At 37.0% G+C, this 20,448-nt stretch overlaps 1 protein-coding gene across 5 annotated transcripts; it reads right to left on the bottom strand.

Annotated features, from left to right (window-relative positions):
• Positions 1 to 8,928: 8,928 nt before the first annotated feature.
• On the bottom strand, positions 8,929 to 14,211 carry LOC137739608 (Prefoldin chaperone subunit family protein). 5 transcript variants are annotated; one of them, XM_088700292.1, is made up of 12 exons: positions 13,941 to 14,211; positions 12,814 to 13,231; positions 12,661 to 12,720; positions 12,408 to 12,575; positions 11,864 to 11,930; positions 11,180 to 11,430; positions 10,975 to 11,052; positions 10,368 to 10,401; positions 9,809 to 9,921; positions 9,456 to 9,497; positions 9,300 to 9,377; positions 8,929 to 9,222 (listed from the first exon to the last, which is right to left on the bottom strand). In XM_088700292.1, exons 2-12 carry the CDS (start codon positions 13,021 to 13,023, stop codon positions 9,166 to 9,168), a joined length of 1,158 nt encoding a protein of 385 aa, XP_088556418.1. In that variant the 5' UTR covers positions 13,024 to 13,231; positions 13,941 to 14,211; the 3' UTR covers positions 8,929 to 9,165. The 5 variants fall into 5 exon arrangements, with proteins under 5 accessions (XP_088556418.1, XP_088556417.1, XP_088556416.1 ...); XM_088700291.1 differs by having other exon boundaries at positions 12,814 to 13,940; positions 14,058 to 14,211; XM_088700290.1 differs by having other exon boundaries at positions 14,058 to 14,211.
• Positions 14,212 to 20,448: the final 6,237 nt, after the last annotated feature.

The following is a 20,448-nucleotide window of genomic DNA, read 5'->3' as shown; positions in this document are numbered from 1 at the left end:
CCAAATCTTTCCCAAAACATTTAATTAATGCCTAGCCTTTTCTCCCTTTAAATATATGTTTCTGCCACATCAAAGGGGGAACCATTCATTCATCCATTCATCCATCCGTCACCATAATTCACACAACCCATCCATAATACCCAATAACCCAATTTCAGTCACAACCACCCTTGTGCCGCAGCTTTGCAAGGAATGAGAGGATAGCTTGGAGTCGTACCTGCCATTCAAGACTTATTGGATTGTTAGAGTGTTTCTAGGTGTATTCAATCTTTTGTTTTCAATGTTTAATTTAAGTTTTCTTTGTTTAATTGCAAACATGAGGAGCTAAACTCATTTTAGCTAGAGGAGAATTCAAAGCCATGAACATATTTGCAATATGAATTGATTACTTCCAGTTGTGATTTCATAAATCGTGAATGCAATTTACTTAACTGTTTGATTCAGAACTTATTCTTGCTTGTTAATTAAGGATGCATACTTAGTTTGCATGCATGAATTTGATGCTAGAATATAAGGGAGTTTCACCTAATCGTTATGAACTTATATTCATAAGTAGTAGAGGTTGCTAGTCACAATAGTGTTAAGTAAATTCCTAGTAGGAGTATCATGTTGTTTATAGTTACGAATGCCTTGTCAATGCTTATGATTTTCACAAAGCTTAATGATCTTTGATTGTATCTCTATTATGTTGTTTATGTAGGGAACTATTGAAGAATAATTTGGTTGCCGGTGTGCTATCCATCCAATTCAATGACTTAAGGAAAATTTGAGGGTTAATTAGTGTTGTTCACAGTTAATCTGGGGCGTTGAGGTTTATGGTTTATTGGAAAAGCAACTGGAAATCAATTTGTATGCAAGTGTGTTATGTGTGGAGAATGACCCTCTAGCTAGCCAATTACCCATCAATTCACCCAAATTCGTATCCCTTTACTTAGTTTCTGCAATTTGTTTGTTTAAATTTTAAATTCGTCAAAAATCCAATCCCCTTTACTTTGTTGTGTCAAATTAGTTAGAATCTGTCCAAACTTGCGTTTTTAAGTGTTTTGAGTCAAGTTAAAATTAATTTTCGTCCAAATCACCCTTCAGTGTCTAGTTTGAGTCTATTTGATTATTTTGTGTTGTTTTGAGTCTCTTTAGTTTGTTTTGAGTACTTTGAGTCTAGTTAAGTGTTTTCAAGCCTAATTTTGTGTTTTTGAGTCAGTTTTAAGTAGATTAGCAATCTCTCCTAATCCCCGGCCTAGAATGATCCCTACTTACATCTTTACTACAATTGTCAATAAGAGGGTTTAATTTGAATGCTAATTTTTAACACATCAACTTCTAAGTGATGGCATAACTTGAACAACCTTAACTTTATGGTGCACCTAAGCTTTCTCAGATTTAGTTTTCATATCACGCACAAATATATTTCCACGTGAACTAGTCTTTGTGCAAGTCACAATTAAGAATTTAATAAACAAATTAAAAAACATCTAAACTATATCCCATTAGATTTGACTCCCTGAGACAAGTTCAACGGTGTAAACAATATCCCCATATTTCGCCTAGCAGTACCAGTGTACTCGCCTAGGCTGAGAGTGGAAGAGAAAAAACCATTGTTCATCTTCTTCCTCATGAAATTCGGAATTTCCAGATTTCATGTTCTCACGAAGCCTGTTTACAAAGGCCATAACTTTATCAATATGCATCCATTTTATGCATATTTTATGTCGTTAGAAATTTCAGATCTTTACCAACTTTTAAACATAATTTCAAATGAATGTAAAGAATATATCCCAAGCATTAAAACTCAGAAGAAACAAGCATGCCAAAAACGAAATTTTAAAAGCCAGCATCCATGATTTTTCAACATTCCTAACATGGCATATTCATAAATATCTCAAGCAATCGTGCGAGGAGTGTGTGAGAGGCTCTGATATCAATGTTGGATAAACATATGTACCTTTGTGCAGAAGCTTGAATCTCGACATGCTCCTACAAACACGAGCAAGTGCTTTGTTCTTCTGTGCACGTCTAGAACCTCAAAGGTCATTGGGTTGGCTACAGTATGTCGAGTTGCTGTAACAACCCAAAATTTCTAATTCGGAAGCTAATTACTTAGATAGGCCCCAAATTCATTTTCTTAGCAAATTTCAATAAAAGATTAATCTCAGATATTTTATTATGGCTGCATCTAATCTTCTCATTAGACTACCTACATACCCTACTAAGCGATCAAGCCATTCGTAGTTCACATTATGCTTTTAGAACAACATACTAAAATTTTATTTCAATCCAACGGTCGGATCTCCACCAATCACAACATTCGAGTGGCGGTTGACGTTTTAATTTACTAAATTGCAAATGCATTCGGGAAAATCCATACGTCGGATTCCTAATCTATAAGTTCCTAAGGTCCTCAAATATTATGTACTATAATGTCTCAAAGTTTGGTGATGATCCAACAATTAAATGGTCGTCAATTATGAAAAACCGTACGGCGGTACAATTATCCAAAAATTTGAATATTTGAATCACCGCATCAAATTTCAACAAACGGACTTTGGATATGGGCTCAGGACATCAAGGATGTCCCGCTGACCAAAATCCATCTAAAAATATTCTCCCCCACGCGTGGTGGTTTCCGGCGACCGGAAACTCACTTTTTCGTCTAACTCCAAATTCTACCAAAATTTACAAGAAGATAGAGCTCAATAAGAGGAACAAGTTTTATACCTGCCACGAAGTCCAAAAGTGGACAGAAGAAGGTCATTTCCGCTGATAAAACCGGTGGGTTCCTAAAACTTTCCGGTGTCGATTCATCGCCCACAGTGGTCCAATGGGATCAAAGCTAGTTGAGATTTGCTCCTGGGATGATGGGCTACAAAATCCAAGTGGTGGCATCGGCCATCACTTGCTGATTCACTGGAAAAATGAAAAGGGTGGCCTAAGCACCATTGGTTTTCATCGATTTTTATGGCCTCACACCGCCACATACGGTGGCTAATAAAGGTGGTTCTTGGTTGGATTTTGTAGAGGGGAGTGAGAGCTTCAAGGTGGTGTTGAAAAACTCCACTGGAATTGGCATCAGAAAATAGGATGTCGCGGGAGTCAACTGGGTCGCGAATTGGGTTGGGGTTTCTGGGCCTTTTGGGTCAGTTTTCCTCTTTCTGGAAACTTCCTAATTTTGGCTATCTAATTATAGAGACTTACTATTAATAGTAAGTCCACGTGTCTAAAAGGTCTCACTACTTCCGAGGCTCGTAACTTCTCCGTTCTAACTCGGAATTAAGATCTGTTTGTACCTACAGGCTCGTAGGGTCGTCCTCTATTCAAATATATAAAGAATTATGATAAAATATATGAGGATAAAATACATCCTCATATAATTACGCTAACCAAATAGGGCATTTTCCGTCTTTCCCCACTTAACGAAAAATTATACGACATAATTAATTCTTAATCCAGAACCGGGATTTCACATTTTCCCCATTCAAATTTTATAACCATAAATCGATCTATTTCTGATTTCCTCCACCTAAACAAAAAATGAATATCCACATAATTTCTTAAATTTTCAAGGTATTACATTCGACCCCCATTAAAATAAAGAAAAACTAATAAAAATGGCTTGAAAACTTTGAGTTTTAACGATAAAGACAAAATAAAGGGTAAAGTGAATAGTACCAGGATTGACTTTTTAGTGTAAAAATGTGGTTTTTCGTTAAAGTGAACAGTACCGCGGGCTTTTCGTTAAAACACCCTTAAAATAAATCTTGTCCTCGAGATTTCTACCCTCGAAAAACGAAAATGGAATTAGAGGTAATTCCACCATTTCGTTTTTAGTGAATAAAATCATAACCTAAATCTACGATTTTATTCAAGCTCAAAATAAATAATTCAACGAATCAAGTATCATGATTCTCACACATCTTAGATTTCCAGCCACATTAATTGGTGGGAATTTTTCAAAAATTCTAGCCGCACACGTTGGCAAAATAAATATCACATCAAGCCATATTTCGCATTGGCAAAATAAATATCACAATCATTGGTAAACTACTTACTATCATTGGATGTACGCAGTCATCACCATGATTCTTCCTTGAAATTTCTAGCCACAATCACTGGCGATATCAACATCAGAAAAATTTTCCATTTTCATTCTTGACAAACAAATATCATAAATTCAAACCATAGCCCTCATCGGCCAAATAATTATCATAATACCAAGTCATAATCATCAATGGCTAAGTGCATATCCCAATTTCAAGCCAAACCACTCAAATTGGCAAATTAAATATAAGAAATTCCCACCAAATCATTGGAATTTCAAATCACAATCACTGGTAAAATCATTTACCATTATTTGCCATATACAACCGTCACCACAATTCACCTTCATAATTCATGTGCCAACATAATCCAACCTGATGACCGATCCCGGGGCCGATTACCCTCACTTCAATCTGACCACAACAACACGAAGTAGGGTAACGAGAGTGTCCATTTAATCGTACACCTCAGAACTGAGTACCCTCCCCACAGGATATGGTACAAGTCTGACCATGTAGGCCTCCAGAGGTTTAGGGGATCGAAACCCAAAGCAGCGCACGGTGCCCCTCACTCCTAGTAACTCTCAATCTAAGAGTGTCCATTTCCAATGGCCATACCACATAGACTATCCTACAGAAGTAGCCCAACCGTATAACGCCCTATGAAGGTTTAGGGGATCGAAACCTAGGGGAACCTCACAGTCACTTTCACTGTCAGGTCATCAAAATCATCTTGGGAACCTGTATTTACAATCCACAGGAATCTGTGCTCGCAACAACACACGTGAGTAATCCATAATACATATTTGTAACTCACATATTCATAGAAATTATGAAATATGCAACCACAATGCAATCATAATTTCCACCAACTGAACTCCATAATCACAATGGAGTCGCACCATACACACACACACACACACACACCACATGAATGCCAACTCATTCACCAAAATTGTGAAATAATGCATTCACCATGCATACCACATGAAAGCCACTTCATTCACAAAAATTTTGAGATAAGGCATTCACAATGCCCATGCAATTCACATAAGTGCCTTATGATGCATAAAACTGATGAAATATTGCAATATCACTGCAATCACATTTCACATCATCAAACACGATACTATATATAAATATATGTATATATATTCCCTTTTTTACCAGTGCGAGATTCAAAACACATATATATCTCACATTAATGCCACATTAATCATAGAAATTATGAATAATACAAAATCAATGTAAATCATAATTCACATAGGATATTGTTCACAAAATTTATGAAATAATGCGTTCACATTGCATATCATATTTCACAGCAACAATAATTCAAGAATATAACAAATTAGGAAGTAGGGTCGTTCGCTCTAATACCAATTTTGTAACGACCCTGAAATTTCTAATTCGGAAGCTAATTACTTAGATAGGCCCCAAATTCATTTTCTTAGCAAATTTCACTAAAATATTAATCTCAGGTATTTTATTATGGCTGCATCTAACCTTCTCGTTAGACTGCCTACATACCCTACTAAGGGATCAAGTCATTCTAGTTCACATTATGCTTGTAAAACAACATACTAAAATTTCATGTCGATCCAAAGGTCGGATCTACGCTAATCACAACATTCGAGTGGCGGTTAACGTTTTAGTTTACTAACTTGCAAATCCAATTCGGGAAAATCCATACAAGGATTCCCAATCCATAAGTTCCTAAGGTTAATATTATGTACTATAATGTCTCAAAGTTTGGTGACAATCCAACAGTTGAATGGTCGTCAATTACGAAAAATCGTACGGCGGTACAATTATCCAAAATTTTGAATATTCGAATCATCACATCAAAGACTTTGTATATGGGCTCAGGACATCAAGGATGTCCCGCTGAACAAAATCCATGTAAACAAATTCTCCCTCACAAGCCGCTACGCATGGTGGTTTCCGACGACCGGAAACCCACTTTTTTTTCTAACTCCAAATTCTACCAAAATTTACAAGAATATAGAGCTCAACAAGAGGAACAAGTTTTATACCTGCCACGAAGTCCAAAAGTGGACGGAAGAGTGTCAATTCCCCTGATAAAACTGGTGGGTACCTAAAGCTTCCCGTTGTCGATTCGTTGCCTACGGTCCAACAGGATGTTGGGCTACAAAATCCAAGTGGTGGCATCGGCCATCGCTTTGCCGATTCACTGGAAAAATGAAAAGGGTGGTCGGAGCACCATTGGTTTTCATCGGTTTTTATGGCCTCACACTGCCACATACGGTGGCTAATCAAGGTGGTTTTTGTTTGGACTTTGTATAGGGGAGTGAGAGCTTCAAGGTGGTGGTGGTGGGGTCGAAAAAATCCACCGGAGTTAGCCGGAATCGGCATCAGAAAATGGGAAGTCTCAAGAGTCAACTGGGTCGAGAATTGGGTTAGGGTTTCTAGGCCTTTTAGGTAGTTTTCCTCTTTCTGAAAACTTCCTAATTTTGGCTGTCTAATTATAAAGACGTACTATTAATAGTAAGTTCACGTGTCTAAAAGATCTCACTACTTCTGAGACTCGTAACTTCTCCATTCTAACTCGGAATTAAAATCCGTTTGCACCTACACTCTTGTAGGGTCGTCCTCTATTCAAAGATATCAAGAATTACAATAAAATATATGAGGATAAAATACATCCTCATATAATTACGCTAACCAAATAGGGCATTTTTCGTTTTTCCCCACTTAACGAAAGATTATACGACATAATTAATTTTTAATCCAGAACCGGGATTTCACATTTTCCGTATTTGAATTTCATAACCATAAATCAATCTATTTATGATGTCCTCCACCTAAATAATAACATGAATATCCACATAATTTCTAAAATTTTCAGGGTATTACAGTTGCCCCATAATTTTCGCCTCCCTAAACCTAGGGCAAATAGTGATATTCGTAGAAACCTAACTAGAATATGTGAACTTTATGGAAAAGCCTTGTGTTTCTCTCACACTAGTTTCTCTCTTCCCCTAAGCCTCCTCATATAGCTTTAGGAAGATGATGATACAATGAATGAAACATCATTCTCATTCCAAACTGAAATGGCTTTAGACATTCATCTAATTACTACATTAGTAAGTAGGATGTTAATATCCTCATGTGGGTACACTCTTCACCTTATGGAATTTATCATATTAGATAAATCCTAATAAGTGCTTTTTTAATCCAATATGACCACAAAAGTTTGTATTTATATTGGAACATGACTATGGTAACATGGTTTTCACAATTTGTGTAATTATGTGTGTAGGTATACCATATCATTGATTTACTGACTTACACATGATTATCCTGAAATAAGTTAATAACTAATTTTAAAAGAATATGATCAATAGGATATATTAAAAGCAGGAAAATTAATGAAAAGAGCTTGAAAACTTTGAGTTTTAATGATAAGGACAAAATAAAGGGTAAAGTGAATAGTACCAGGATTGACTTTTTAGTGTAAAAATGTGGTTTTTCGTTAAAGTGAACAGTACCGTGGATTTTTCGTTAAAACTCCCATTAAAAACATTATATCCATTGGGAGAAGCTGTAACTTCCCCTAATTTTAAAAGAATATGTCTAAAGCTTCCAGAGAAAAGGTGTTTTCATATATGTACATATCTATACTAATATATAAAGCCAAGAGCCCATTTGGGTCACGGGCTTCACCAAAATATAGTGAGACAAAAATGCCACCCAAACAAAAAAGTTCAAAAGTAGCCCAAAATAATGTATCAAATAATGCATGAGTAATTTCGTCATGTAAATAGATTTTTTTTAAATAAATTTTTTTTAATTAGTATGGTAGTACCTCACAATGGGCTAGTAATAATGTGATTCAATCAGTTATTTTCTCTATTTTTAAACACGTGCAAAACATCTTAAGAGACAAGTAGAGCCGATAATAAAAAAGGTCTTTCACATGCACACAATAATGTGATACAATCAGTTGTTTTTTAAATATTATTTTCTCTATTTTTAAACACGTTCAAAACATCTTAAGAGGCTCATAGCACCGGTGATAAAAAAATGTCTTTCGCACGTGCACAATAATGTAATTCAATCAGTTGTTTATTAAATATTATTTTCTCTATTTTTAGTAATATTTTTTTTAATAATTAGTATCTCACAATGGGCTAACAATAATGTGATCCAATCAGTTGTTTATTAAATATTATTTTCTCTATTTTTTAGTAATATTTTTTTAATAATTAGTAACTCATAATGGGCTAGTAATAATGTAATTCAATCAATTATTTATTAAATATTATTTTCTCTATTTTTAAACATGTACAAAACATCTTCAAAGGCGCGTAGCGCCAGTGATAAAAAGGACCTTTCGCACATGCACAATAATGTGATTCAATCAGTTGTTTGTTAAGTATTATTTTCTCTATTTTTAATGTGAATTCAATATAATGTAGATAGAAATTGAAAGACTGATTTTATTATGTGGATTCATTTGCTTTGATTGGTTTATAAGGGATTTCTTCTAACATGGTCTAATATTATTCATTTAGTCCAAATATTTGACTTTTTTTGTCATAAAAAAAATATTAAAACAATTCACGTATATAAATACATTTAAAATATGTAAGTCAGCAAAAAATATCTTTTGCCCATGAAGGCTAGTATTATGTATCCCCCAAGTTTCTTTGTCAAGAGTCATTCAATTTCAAAATGAAGTTTATTCTCTCTCTCTAACTCATCCTCACACCATATTGTGATCTCTCCAACTCACCTTCACACCAAGTCTCATGTCAAGATATTTGCATTTTCTTATGTGGCTTAGTTTCAAATTTCGTGACCTTTCAGGAAAGCTGTTTACCAACGAGGTAGCATGAGAAGCAAGGAAAAAAATGAACCGTTGAACACAGAACAAAAATCAACCAACTTTGGTAGCGATTGTTTTTCATTAAACAACTGGATGCGACATGTTCATCAAATACGGTTATCCGAAAGTTCAAGTCACGCAAAACTTTTGCTACTCCATATAGTTTTTCTACTCCACATAAAATCAGGCTGATGATTCTTTTCCTTTCTCTAATTTGCATTCTGATTTTAAAATGGCTCGTGTGTTAACACTTCCATAATCCATATGCCAACAATGTAACTATTTCCTCTGCATCCTGAATCTTGAAACTGGCTTTGAAGGTTGAGAATCAGAAGACTGCAACAGTCAAAACAACATTTTAGACAATGAAGAGGCCACTAAAAACATTTTTATCATGTAGTAGCCCAAACTACCTGTGATGTAGCAGAAGTTTGGTTCCTTGAATCTGTCTGTAAATTATGGACACGTTCGACTATAGAACCTGTAAATGCCTGCACAAAAAATAGTACATACAGTAACAACTCAAAAAATAACTAACCGAATTGCTATAGTAATGCATGGGAACATACTTTTTTATCATCGAATTTTGGTTTTGAACTTTGGAGAGTAACCTATAAAACAAGAAAGGATCATTATAACCAAGATTTGTTGCAAACTACCATTTGTGTGTGGAGCCGTCCACATATGAATAAAACAGAGAGTAATGCTACGTTTACCACATATTTGCACCATCATTTCATTTGTACCATCTTTCTAATAAAGGTAGGGCCTTCCAACACATACAAGTCTCATTTGTGTTGGAGAGATGGTACAACCATGCAGTAAGAGTAGCATTTTTTGATAAAACAATGCTCAATGCTTATAGTTAGAACTGGAATTATTCATACGATCGAGGCTCAAATCAAAACTAATTGCTCTGTACCCGACTTATAGGTGATGGTACAGCTTGAACACCCTCAACTTTAGGAGGCACCAAAGCTTTCTCAGATTTACTTTTCATAGCATTCGGAGATATATTTCCACGTGAACTTGTCTCTGGGTAAATCATAATTAAGGAATCAATTAAGTAGTGATCAAAGTTTGAAAATGATACTACAGTAATTGGAGAATGTGGTGTGTGTGCCAAAATAAAACATCATATATCTCCTCATACCAAAACTTCAAAAACCCAGGTAGGGTATCACAAATCTATGTATTAAACAATTTAACATCTTGTCCTGCCAAAACATGACATCTTAGGAATAGAAAGGCGTGTCTTGACTCATGAGCACCTCACAGTACCAGTAGTAGAAAGGAGAATTATTTCTAAAAAAGAGATTACCAAAAGAAAGAAAGTTCGTCATTCTTGGCAATAAACTTCAAAAGCACATTGGCGGAGAGAGAAAAAGGGGAAAGGTTCTACCTTTACTTAGGGCAAGTTGTGAACTGCAAGGCACTAACACAATTTATCACTGTGTGAGAGAGAGATGTTAGTTACTAACCTTCAGGTATTGATTGCACTGTCAGGCCAGAACACTGCAATTTTAGTAACGAGATAAATTCAATAACGACAACTAACAGCATATTTTTTTTTGACAACTAACAGCATATAAGCGATGGAAACATTAACAAACAATTTTTTCAATAACATCTAAGACAAGTTAGGCAACTCATTAGAACAACTAGTGAAACTTTTTCTTTAATTAATATTTTATTTGATAGCTATAAAATTTATAATAAAAATTATATTTCATTTTCAAGTTCAATGAATATATGACCCAATCAGGCTCTACCCAGTCAATATCCCATTTTACAATTCTATTTGATTCTCAACGTTTATACTACGAGGTCAGTTTAAAATTTTAATAGTTTATCCTCTAAACTATACAATTTATAGGTTATGATTTGAAAAGAAAAATTATATGCATCACCTCGAAAGAAAATGGTCATATTATATCAGAAATGATTTATATAGGTAAGAGCTCTTGGTCCTATAAAACATATTGGGACTGCTGGCTCTTCTTGAGTCATCCACACCTGTTCTATAAAATTAACTAGCACACTTATATCTCTACCTACACAAGAGGAACATGAAATGCCATCACTTACACTTCGCTGATCGATAAAACTTTCTTTGCTGGGAGCAATTGCATCATTTGTCTCTGGAGGTTTTCTTGGCATTGATTCCTATTTTATCAGTGATTAAAATTGAGTAGTTGGCCATTTTTTGGCTTGGAACAGAAATTAGTCACTACATATTCATGTGTTTTTATTATCATTTCGTCAACGTATCAAGACAAATGCAAAAGATTACCTCTGAAAACTTGTCATTCTGATGAAGAGATTTATGATCCAGAAACTGATGCAAGTCAACTTTGATTTTCTTGTTTTCATCACTGTCATTATCACTTTGCTCTTCTTCGCTCACTATCTCACTTTCAGCTTCAAGTTCTTCTTTCTCAAGTTCATCCATCCTGGCCAGTATACGAGCATATTCTTCATCTTCATCTGAAACTTTTGTATTGTCTGCTCCAGTAGAACTAGGAGAATCTTGCTTAAGTGGACCTGGAAAATAATTGACCACAATCACTTATTTGACTTGCAGCAGCGAACCACTTTAGTTGGGTTCTCTTGGCACAAATTTTGATGAGAAGGTCAGGAGAATTCTAAAACCAGCATCAGATACTTCAGAACAATTTGACAAAATAGGGTGTGTTTTTAATACCTTCCCACAAACAACAAAAGGTTAAGTTATCCCCCAGATGAAAAAATAAAAACAAAAAACAGAACACAGGCCCTTCACCCCAATGCCTAATGAGTATAAATGCAGTCTAAATTTCAACCTCGCTAAAAGTTGATAAAAGAATAGTTTTTTCTTATATGCCAAGGCCAGCAAAAAAAACTAATAAGCAATCCACAATGCAGACAAAACCGATTCAGCCCTATGCAACTTGAAACACATTCTAACTTATTGAGGGGAAAAAGGAAGAAAACCTGCCTAGCTCAGATTCTTCTTCAGAAGAACTTTCCTCCACATAATCTTCCTTTATCTCTACAAGGCCCTCCTGTGGTACAAGCATTAAAAAATACCAAGTTCATATACACACTGATACAAATTCCTTACAATAAACTGAATTTTTAGAGAATCAAATATCTCCGATATAAACACCAACAATTTACAAATTAGCGAAAAAGAAACTTACTTGCTAACCACTAAAAAGAACCTTTCAGGAACCCATAGCTATTGAAAATATATATACACACATATGTAGTTTTTGTTATGCATTATAACTAATAAAAAGCAGTCGCATATGAATGTGACACATTTGTGACATTACCTATCCTGCTGTTGATTAGTTTAAATTACTTTGGGATGCAAGCTTCAATGTAGAGACAATAAGCATTACTTTTTCGGTATATTGTGATTTTATTAGAAACCCAATTGAAAGGTACACTATGTCACACAAGCAAAGAAACAAAATTTCAACCATATTCAACAACGTATGGATAAGAAAAATTAGAGAGTTAAATTTGGGCATTACCGCGGCCTCAGAGGCTGTAGAGTCAATAAAGGAAGCCTCGAATTTGAGATCAGCAAGAATGGCATTGAGGGAATCCACTTGGGAGTCCAATTCCTTTCCCCTCCTCATCAAAATATCCACTGTTTGCTTCGACGTCCTTTCCGCATAGTAACCTTCCCCTAGCAGAACCTGTAGCAAACAAGTCGCTCAAAAACACCCTGTTTGGCTGCTGTTGAGACAATCAAAACTACTCAATTTGCAATAATAATCTTACCAGAAACTCATTGGTGTGCACCAAACGCCCAGGGAAGAAGGCTGCCTTGCCAAACGGAACCTAAAAAATAAGCAATTAATTTAATTTTTCTAAGGAAAAATAAAAAGAAGAAATGAGGGATTGGAATTTGGTGGAGTAGGGTTTAAGGTCTACCATAATATCGTGGTGGAGGTGGTCGGGGAGTTTCATGACGAGATTTACGAGGCTCGTGTTGTCGGCGGTGAAGCCTCGGAGGTGGTCGAGCTGCTGCTGCTTCTCGGCGATCGTGTCCTCCACGCGCTTCGCTGCTTTCTGTGCGTCTTCTACGGGGAACAAGGAGGAGAGTGACGTCACAGTTCCTTTACCTTTGGTCGACACTTCCATTGTCGCAGAGGAGGAGAGAGACTCAGTCCCAACACGACGTCGTTAGGAGTTTAAAGATGGTTTTCGCGATGGCTTTGCATACATTCAGCCGTGGAACAGAGTGGCAGGGGAAAGGAAAACGGCGAAGATTCGCGTAGAATCACTAACTATGTGGCGATATTTTTGCCGGATGAGCTGTCGAGTTCAAAGCTTCTGCATTTCGTGACAGCTGGCCATTTTTTAAAAGAAAACTAATGAAAATGGTTTGAAATTTTTGAGTTTTAAAAATAAGGATAAAATAAAAGGTAAAATAGAATCATGATTGACTTTTTAGTGTAAAAATGTGATTTTTCGTTAAAGTGAACAGTATCATGGGCTTTTCATTAAAACTCCCTTTTCTAAACCCAACTTTAACACTGCCAACTCTCTCTGTTATCTTCTAATTAGAACATGAGGATTCTCGTCGGATTCTCTTTGTGAGGAATTGGGGATTCTCAAATCACATCCGTTCATCGTACATCGTATGCTTAGAAATCATTATAAATTTTTTATTTAAAAAAATAAATATAAAAAGTAGACAAAAATTGGCCGCACAATATACAATGAACGGATGTGATTAGAGAATCCGACAAAAATCCTCTCTCGTAACTAGACCCTTCATCTTCGCAACCCCACCGCATCTACATCCCTCAACCGTCGCAAATCAAATCCAGAAAAGAAAGCCACGCTCCCCATCCCACCGCCTTCGTTTCTCAAATTTCGACAAACATAAAACTCTGCAAAATCTTCTCCACCCAGAATGGACTATTCTACTAAATCATCTCCCAAATTTTGATTAAATCGATGGTGACGAATCCAATCAATCAGATCTACTAAATTCGACGGAATCAAAATCAAAAGCGAAATTGAAATCAGTCTAGAAACTTCCATGAAAATACCTGAAATCAAAATTCTAAATTCAAATTGCAAACGCGTTGATGAAAGAGGGAAACAAAATCCAAAGAGGAAACGAATTCCGAAGCAGAATCAGAGATGAGGAGGAAAGGAGGAATTACCTGCTGGGAGAAAGTATAAAGGAGCTTTTGCTTGGTCAAAGGTGTGGAAGTTGCAGGAAACCAAGGAGGCAGTGGTTCAAGATTGAGAGAGAAGCAAGGAAGGGAGAGACAGAAATGAGAGCAAGTAATGTGAATAAAAAAAAAAAAGGAATTCAATTCAATTATATATTACACCGATGTTTATTAATGTGGGAGGAATCAAAAACCATGTGGGACCCAGATGAATTCAGAAATTTCCTGAAATCAGATTCTGACACGCCCCAACCCCGATATCTCCAAATACTAGGATAGGCACGTGCTGTCACATCCCGGCCCAGGGCGGATCACTTCCCGGGCCCGCTCCACCACCGTAGCACGATATTGTCCGCTTTGGGCTTACCATTCCCTCACGGTTTTGTTTTTGGGAACTCACGAGCAACTTCCCAGTGGGTCACCCATCATGGGATTGCTCTAGCCTCTTTCTCGCTTAACTTCGGAGTTCCTACGGAACCCGAAGCCAGTGAGCTCCCAAAAGGCCTCGTGCTAGGTAGGGATTGGAATATACATTTAAGGATCACTCCCTTGGGCGATGTGGGATGTCACAATCCACCCCCCTTAGGGGCCCGACGTCCTCGTCGGCACACCACGGCCAGGGTTAAGCTCTGATACCAAATTGTCACATCCTGGCTCGGGGCGGATCACTTCCCGGGCCCGCTCCACCACCGTAGCACGATATTGTCCGCTTTGGGCCCCGACCACGCCCTCACGGTTTTGTTTCTGGGAGCTCACTGGCTTCGGGTTTCATGGGAACTCTGAAGTTAAGCGAGTAGCGTGCGAGAGCATTCCCAGGATTCCAGGCCCAGAATGCCAAAGCGGACAATATCCGAGAGGTTGGAGTCTGGGATGTGACAATTTCGCAGCCACCCAGCTACCGCACGGTTTTGTTCTTGTGGACCGTAGTCCACAAAAGGCCTCTCTGAAGTTAAAGCTCTGGGCATGGATATATAAGGCCCAAAGACCACGCCCTCACGGGCGATGTGGGATACTACACGTGCTGACCGACACCCGAGGGTGACGAAGTCATTTTAACATGGATGCAAGTTATAAAGGAAGGATGAATGTGACTAAAAATATGTAAATTTAAATATAATGAAATATGCAAATATAGGAACGTATTCAGAGCATACAATTAATTGAGACTAATACAGAAGGAAAATTATGAAATAAATGAGATTATAAAAAATAAAAATAAAAAATAAAAAGAGTCCTACACCGAGGGAACTCAAAAATACCAATCCAAGAATGCCTTGATGTCGAGATCGTACATCTCGATTCTAAGTCCTAAAGGGGGCGCAAAAACCAAAAGGTGGGTAGACCATAATTTATAATAATAGTAATAATATGAAAATCGATTTCTTTCTTAACATACTAACCTCCTGTTTTGAAAACACATATAATACTACATAATAGGTTTTTCTAAAAACTCTACATGCTATAAGATGTTTCTACGATAAAATCATCTTTAAAAGTGATAACGAAACGCCCAAGGGCAAATCCCAAGAATCTCGTAAGTCAAGTCAATGAAGTACTCAACTAGGGACATCATAATCGCCCGAAGGCATAACCATCACCCGTAGGTGAAGCTGTACGATACTAGGTTACGTCAGTGAAGAAATATGGTAGGTCCCATCACCCGAAGGTGAAGTTGTACGACTCTGGGTTACGTCAGAGAAGAAATATATAACATAACACACCGACACTAGTTGTGGCTAGTGAAGCTGTCTGACACTGGTTTTGCCAGTGAAACTGGGAGTATGTCATAAATATCCTTAAATGTGTCATATGGCCATAGGCGTCTACATACTTAGGTTGTGTGTATGTGTTGTATGATCACACACTAGATGAGCACCGAAAACATAAATTATAATCTTTCCAAATCATTGAAGCTTAAAGGCTTAAAGCATCAATTCATAAACCATAATAAATCATATTTGTAAATCCGTAATATTTCATCCTGCAACATCTTTGGTTCGGCTAGCTTTCATTTTTTTTTATCGAAGTCGGTTGTCTTAACGCGTAAATCCAATAATTCATAACCTTTCGTAAAACATAATTCGATAAATCATAAATAATGCATAAAACGTAAAATCATGAAATCATGCTTTTCGAGAATGCAAGCCTAGCATTTAATAAAAATCATGCAATTTAAGAAAGGCACACTCACAAATATTCTGCTACCGAGGAACTGATCGAACTAGAAAGGACGAGATCACTTCCAACCAACGCACCTAAACACAAATCGGGACCATTTATTAAAACTCTACTAAAATGATCGAATTTGGGAAAACGGACGGTCGCACATTGAAAAACCGAAGGAGAGACCTTGGTTCCCTTACGTGCTGCTTTGGGTTGCCAGAAAGTTGGCCGAAAAAGTCGTCGGCGCCGACATGGACGGTAGCGGAATACAGTTCAGAAGAGGCGCGTGTGCCCCACGCGCCGTGCACTACAACCCACATGCAGCCCCACGCGCTAGCGAGTATAGGAGTACTCGCCTTCCTCGTGAGGCCAGGGATTTTGCAGGTTTCAGCTTGACTTTCATAGCTCGATTCTTAACCAATTTCAGTGATTTAAGAACCTAAATGAAGTTACGAATGTAGGGAATCGATACATACCTATTGGAGGTCGCGACATGGCCAAAGTTGGCTGAAAAAGGTGTTTGAAAGTGTCCAAATGGCCATAGTTTCAAATTCTAGAAATCTGGGAAATTATTCCCGAGGTGTTTCCTGCATCCAACACTCAATTAACACTTACCAACTAGTCTAATCTAACCCTAAAACATGATCTAGAAGATTTTAGGAGCTTACCTGCGTCGAGGATGGTGAGAACTTGCCATGGTTCATCGGGGAAGGCGATGAACAGTGGCTGTCGAATAAGAGAAAGTGAGATCATAGAGAGGTGAGAGATGAAGGAGGGAGGGTCCATAGATAGGAGATGGTGCTCGCCGGAGTGGCCGGGGCAAGTAGGGGTGGAGGCAGTGTTGTCGTTGTTGGTTGTGCGAGCTCGGAGAGAGTGTTGTAGAGATGAGGGGGATAGACAAGGAGAGAGAGAGTTCTAGAGAGAGTCTTCACTGGGTAGAGAAAGGAGAAAAAAATGAAGGAAGAATAGAGAGAGTGTCGGGAGACAAGAAAAGATGAAATATAAAAATATCACATGAGAAGTAAAATTACCAAAATGCCCATATGATTCAAATTTCATAAAATCTTTGTTCTAGCTTTAAATTCAAAACCGATTGTGCCCGCACATTCGTAATGATGAGTGCTACAAGGATACACCAAGGAAATGAATCTTACATGGCACAACAAGGTGGTCACCAAAGTCAATATTTTTTGCCTCGAAGGGCATTTTTGTAAATTCACATTTTAAAATTATAAAAATAGTAAAATCTGGGATAGGTCGTTATAGATTCTCTAGTAACAGGTGGTAATTGAATTCATTGAATTGGTGTCCTCCAAGAATCAAACTTTTGTTCCTAAATTGTGCTCAATTCGTCTTCTGCAAATCCACCCAAATTGGGAGGTGGCGGGGTGGTAGGAGGACATGTGAATACGGGAGGCGGTGGGAGGATATGGGAATATGGGAGGTTGTGGGGGCTAGGGAAGAAGAAGATATGGAGGAAAGGTGGAGCGTGGGAGACCTGTGAGTATGATGAGTGGTGGGAAGGGCTGTGCGGGTTGGAAAAGAAAAAGGCAACAAGGATGAAACGAAGAGGCGTGGGGGGGCTCTGGAAGTTGGTGAAGAAAATAATAGATGGGATGAAAGGATGGGAGGGAGAAAGGATAAATTTACAAATATAAATTTATTTTTATAGATAAACTATTTTCAATAATTATAGCATAAAAATAATTTAAAAACAAGGACAATTTAGTAATCAATCAAGTTTTAATTTTGATTCTAGTGAACTAGTAAACAATAAATATGGAACAAATATCATTTGTATTCCAATTCCAGTTAGATTAGTAAACTTTAACAGGAATCTAATTCGGTTTCCTCCTCAATTCACTTCCCCACAATTTGATTACGAATTAGTAAACAAGCCCTGAGATAGATGTGGAAAGTTACCAGCACGATGGGATCCTCATTTACTTTTTTTTTTTCCCTTATTTTATTTGAAGTTAACTCTGTTAGATTTGGTTGAGTTAGGAGACAAGTGTCATAATTTCGAGAAAGCCAAAGAGACCACATGCACAAATGGGTGCAGAAGATTTGAACTCTAAGCTGAAAAGCTGACATCAAGTGCTTGTAGCTCAGTGGATAGAGCATATGCAGAAGGTCATAAGTTTGACCTATTTGGCGCGTATCTACTTTTTTTTTTTTGTCTTTCTTTTTCTTTTTGAGTACAGAAGAAAGGCTTGCCTAACAACGAAACTAACAAAAAACAAAACAATGCCTAAAATCCCTAACCATGTCCTCTTAACTCAACTGACCGACCAATGTCTTCTTCCATTGAGTCATTTACTATTGGAGCCTCACTTGAACCCATCATTGCTGAATAAAATAGATTAGCAAACCAAGCAAAATAAACTTAAGTGTAACAAATGAAGTTGGTGCAGTTGGTTTCCGTTTTATCCTGCCCGAAACTAAATAATTAGAAGGTGCATTTTCGTTCTTTGCAGAATTAGGGTTATAATTTTGTTGTTTCAAGAAGCAAAAGATCAACAAAGGTGGCAATACCAGAAACTGGAAAATTGTACGGGGTGATCCAAACAATTCACGACTTTCAGGTAGCTGTGAGCAACCGAGAGGCAACCCTCGACATAATTGAAACCTGATAATGACCACAACAATGACCGATTACTTAATTTCAACAAAAAATCAATGACTCGTTGTCTGCCCATTCCATTCATGCCACCGATGACTGCAACGGCATCAAATCAATATTTTCAATTCCTTGTTTCGCTGCTCAGCTTTATGGGCATCAAAGTTCATAACAACATCGTCATGCTCGGACCGCCACCAACGTTGAGGGATCTTTGCATGGAGTACCTACTACCCTATGTTTATGCGACCAACCATTGAATACATCGTAAGGGCCATCATGATTGTCTCATTTGTGATCGTCTTATTGGATGTCTATCTCCTCGTTTGAGCAATTGGAATTTTAAGGAGAAGGCTCGTGCTGGGCAAATTTGAGAGCTCATACACCTCTAGTGAAAGAAGGAATGGCGCCATTTCTGGTGGTTTTGATGGCAGTGGCGATGATGATGACATCATCAACCGCAACGGCAACTGTAACCTGAGTCAGAATTTTTTTATTCTTGGTTTTAGCTTTATTAAGTATTTTATTTTCTTGGTTTTAAGGTTTATTAATTGATAGACGGTTCAAGATCCGATTAATAACTTAAAAGAAATTTCATTTTCAGAATCACTGGTTCGGAGTCAAGGGCTTCCACAACTTTGGAGTTTGCTTTTAGGGCTTCCTTTGCTTCTTCAACTGCTTGGGACTGAGTGTAAGTTATTTTTTATCATAATTATTCGGCGATCAATTCTTTAAAGCTTATAGTTAGCATCCAAATTAGTGAATTCTCTGCTTTTGCTAGGATTAAAATCCATTTTAATCATTTTCCTCAATACTCTGACATAAACTTACAAACACAATTTGCTAACACAAAAGTTGCATTTATAACCAAGCCTAATTCAACTTGAAACAATATACGAACTCAAGGAAACTTAATAAACAATGAAGAACATGTAAGTCAAAAATTGAAACCTTTCAAAAATCAACCAAATGAATTTCAACCGTATCCCCTTGTTATTACCACTTTATCCCCATTTCAATTTTATAATTCCACATGACAGATGAACACATAACGTCTAATAGATTAGCGACATGTATTTGAGAGATAGATAAGCACGTAAGTTCAATATATTTAAAAGAGGTATTTTGGTTATTTTTGTCCAAAAATCAAGAAATTGAATTAAATCAGTTTCATGTTTTAAGATAAATATGAATATGAGTTGAAAGGTGAAAGTATCGCTTGGTCCTAAGACCGTTTAGGGAGAATATAGTGGTGTCAGGTTTCATATTTGTGGGATCCTAGAGTTGTTTCTAATTTTCGAATTATTACAATTGGTATCTTGCTTATCAGACTCATCGAGAATCACATGCATATGGTTCTCAACTCATTTATCGTTTCCATGTACCCCACACGATCGTAAGAGAAAAAAAATCAAAGATAAATTCTCACATTCAAGTCTCACTAATTTACCCTTAATTTGAACAAACGAAAGTGATGACTTATTAAAGCTTAAAATTTAAAGCCACTCAGAACTACTGTCTGGTGGTATTTCTCTTCACTTGTAAGTGTAAGTGAGAGGTTTAGGTTCGAATCTCGTGGATAGAGAATTTGATACT

This window comes from Pyrus communis, chromosome 9, assembly GCF_041283825.1.
Source record: "Pyrus communis isolate YQ-2024b chromosome 9, ASM4128382v1, whole genome shotgun sequence".
Classification (NCBI taxonomy): domain Eukaryota; kingdom Viridiplantae; phylum Streptophyta; class Magnoliopsida; order Rosales; family Rosaceae; genus Pyrus; species Pyrus communis.
Note: the sequence above shows the minus strand (reverse complement) of the source record. Positions and strands in the feature narration are given on the sequence as shown.

Excerpts from the sequence above, each read along its gene's own strand:
- LOC137739608 (XM_088700292.1), bottom strand. The coding sequence starts at position 13,023 with ATGGAAGTGTCGACCAAAGGTAAAGGAACTGTGACGTCACTCTCCTCC. Across the intron at positions 9,498-9,808 it reads TACCATCACCTATAAGTCGG|GTTACTCTCCAAAGTTCAAA; the intron begins GTACAGAGCAAT and ends CTTGTTTTATAG. Across the intron at positions 9,223-9,299 it reads AAACTTCTGCTACATCACAG|TCTTCTGATTCTCAACCTTC; the intron begins GTAGTTTGGGCT and ends TGACTGTTGCAG.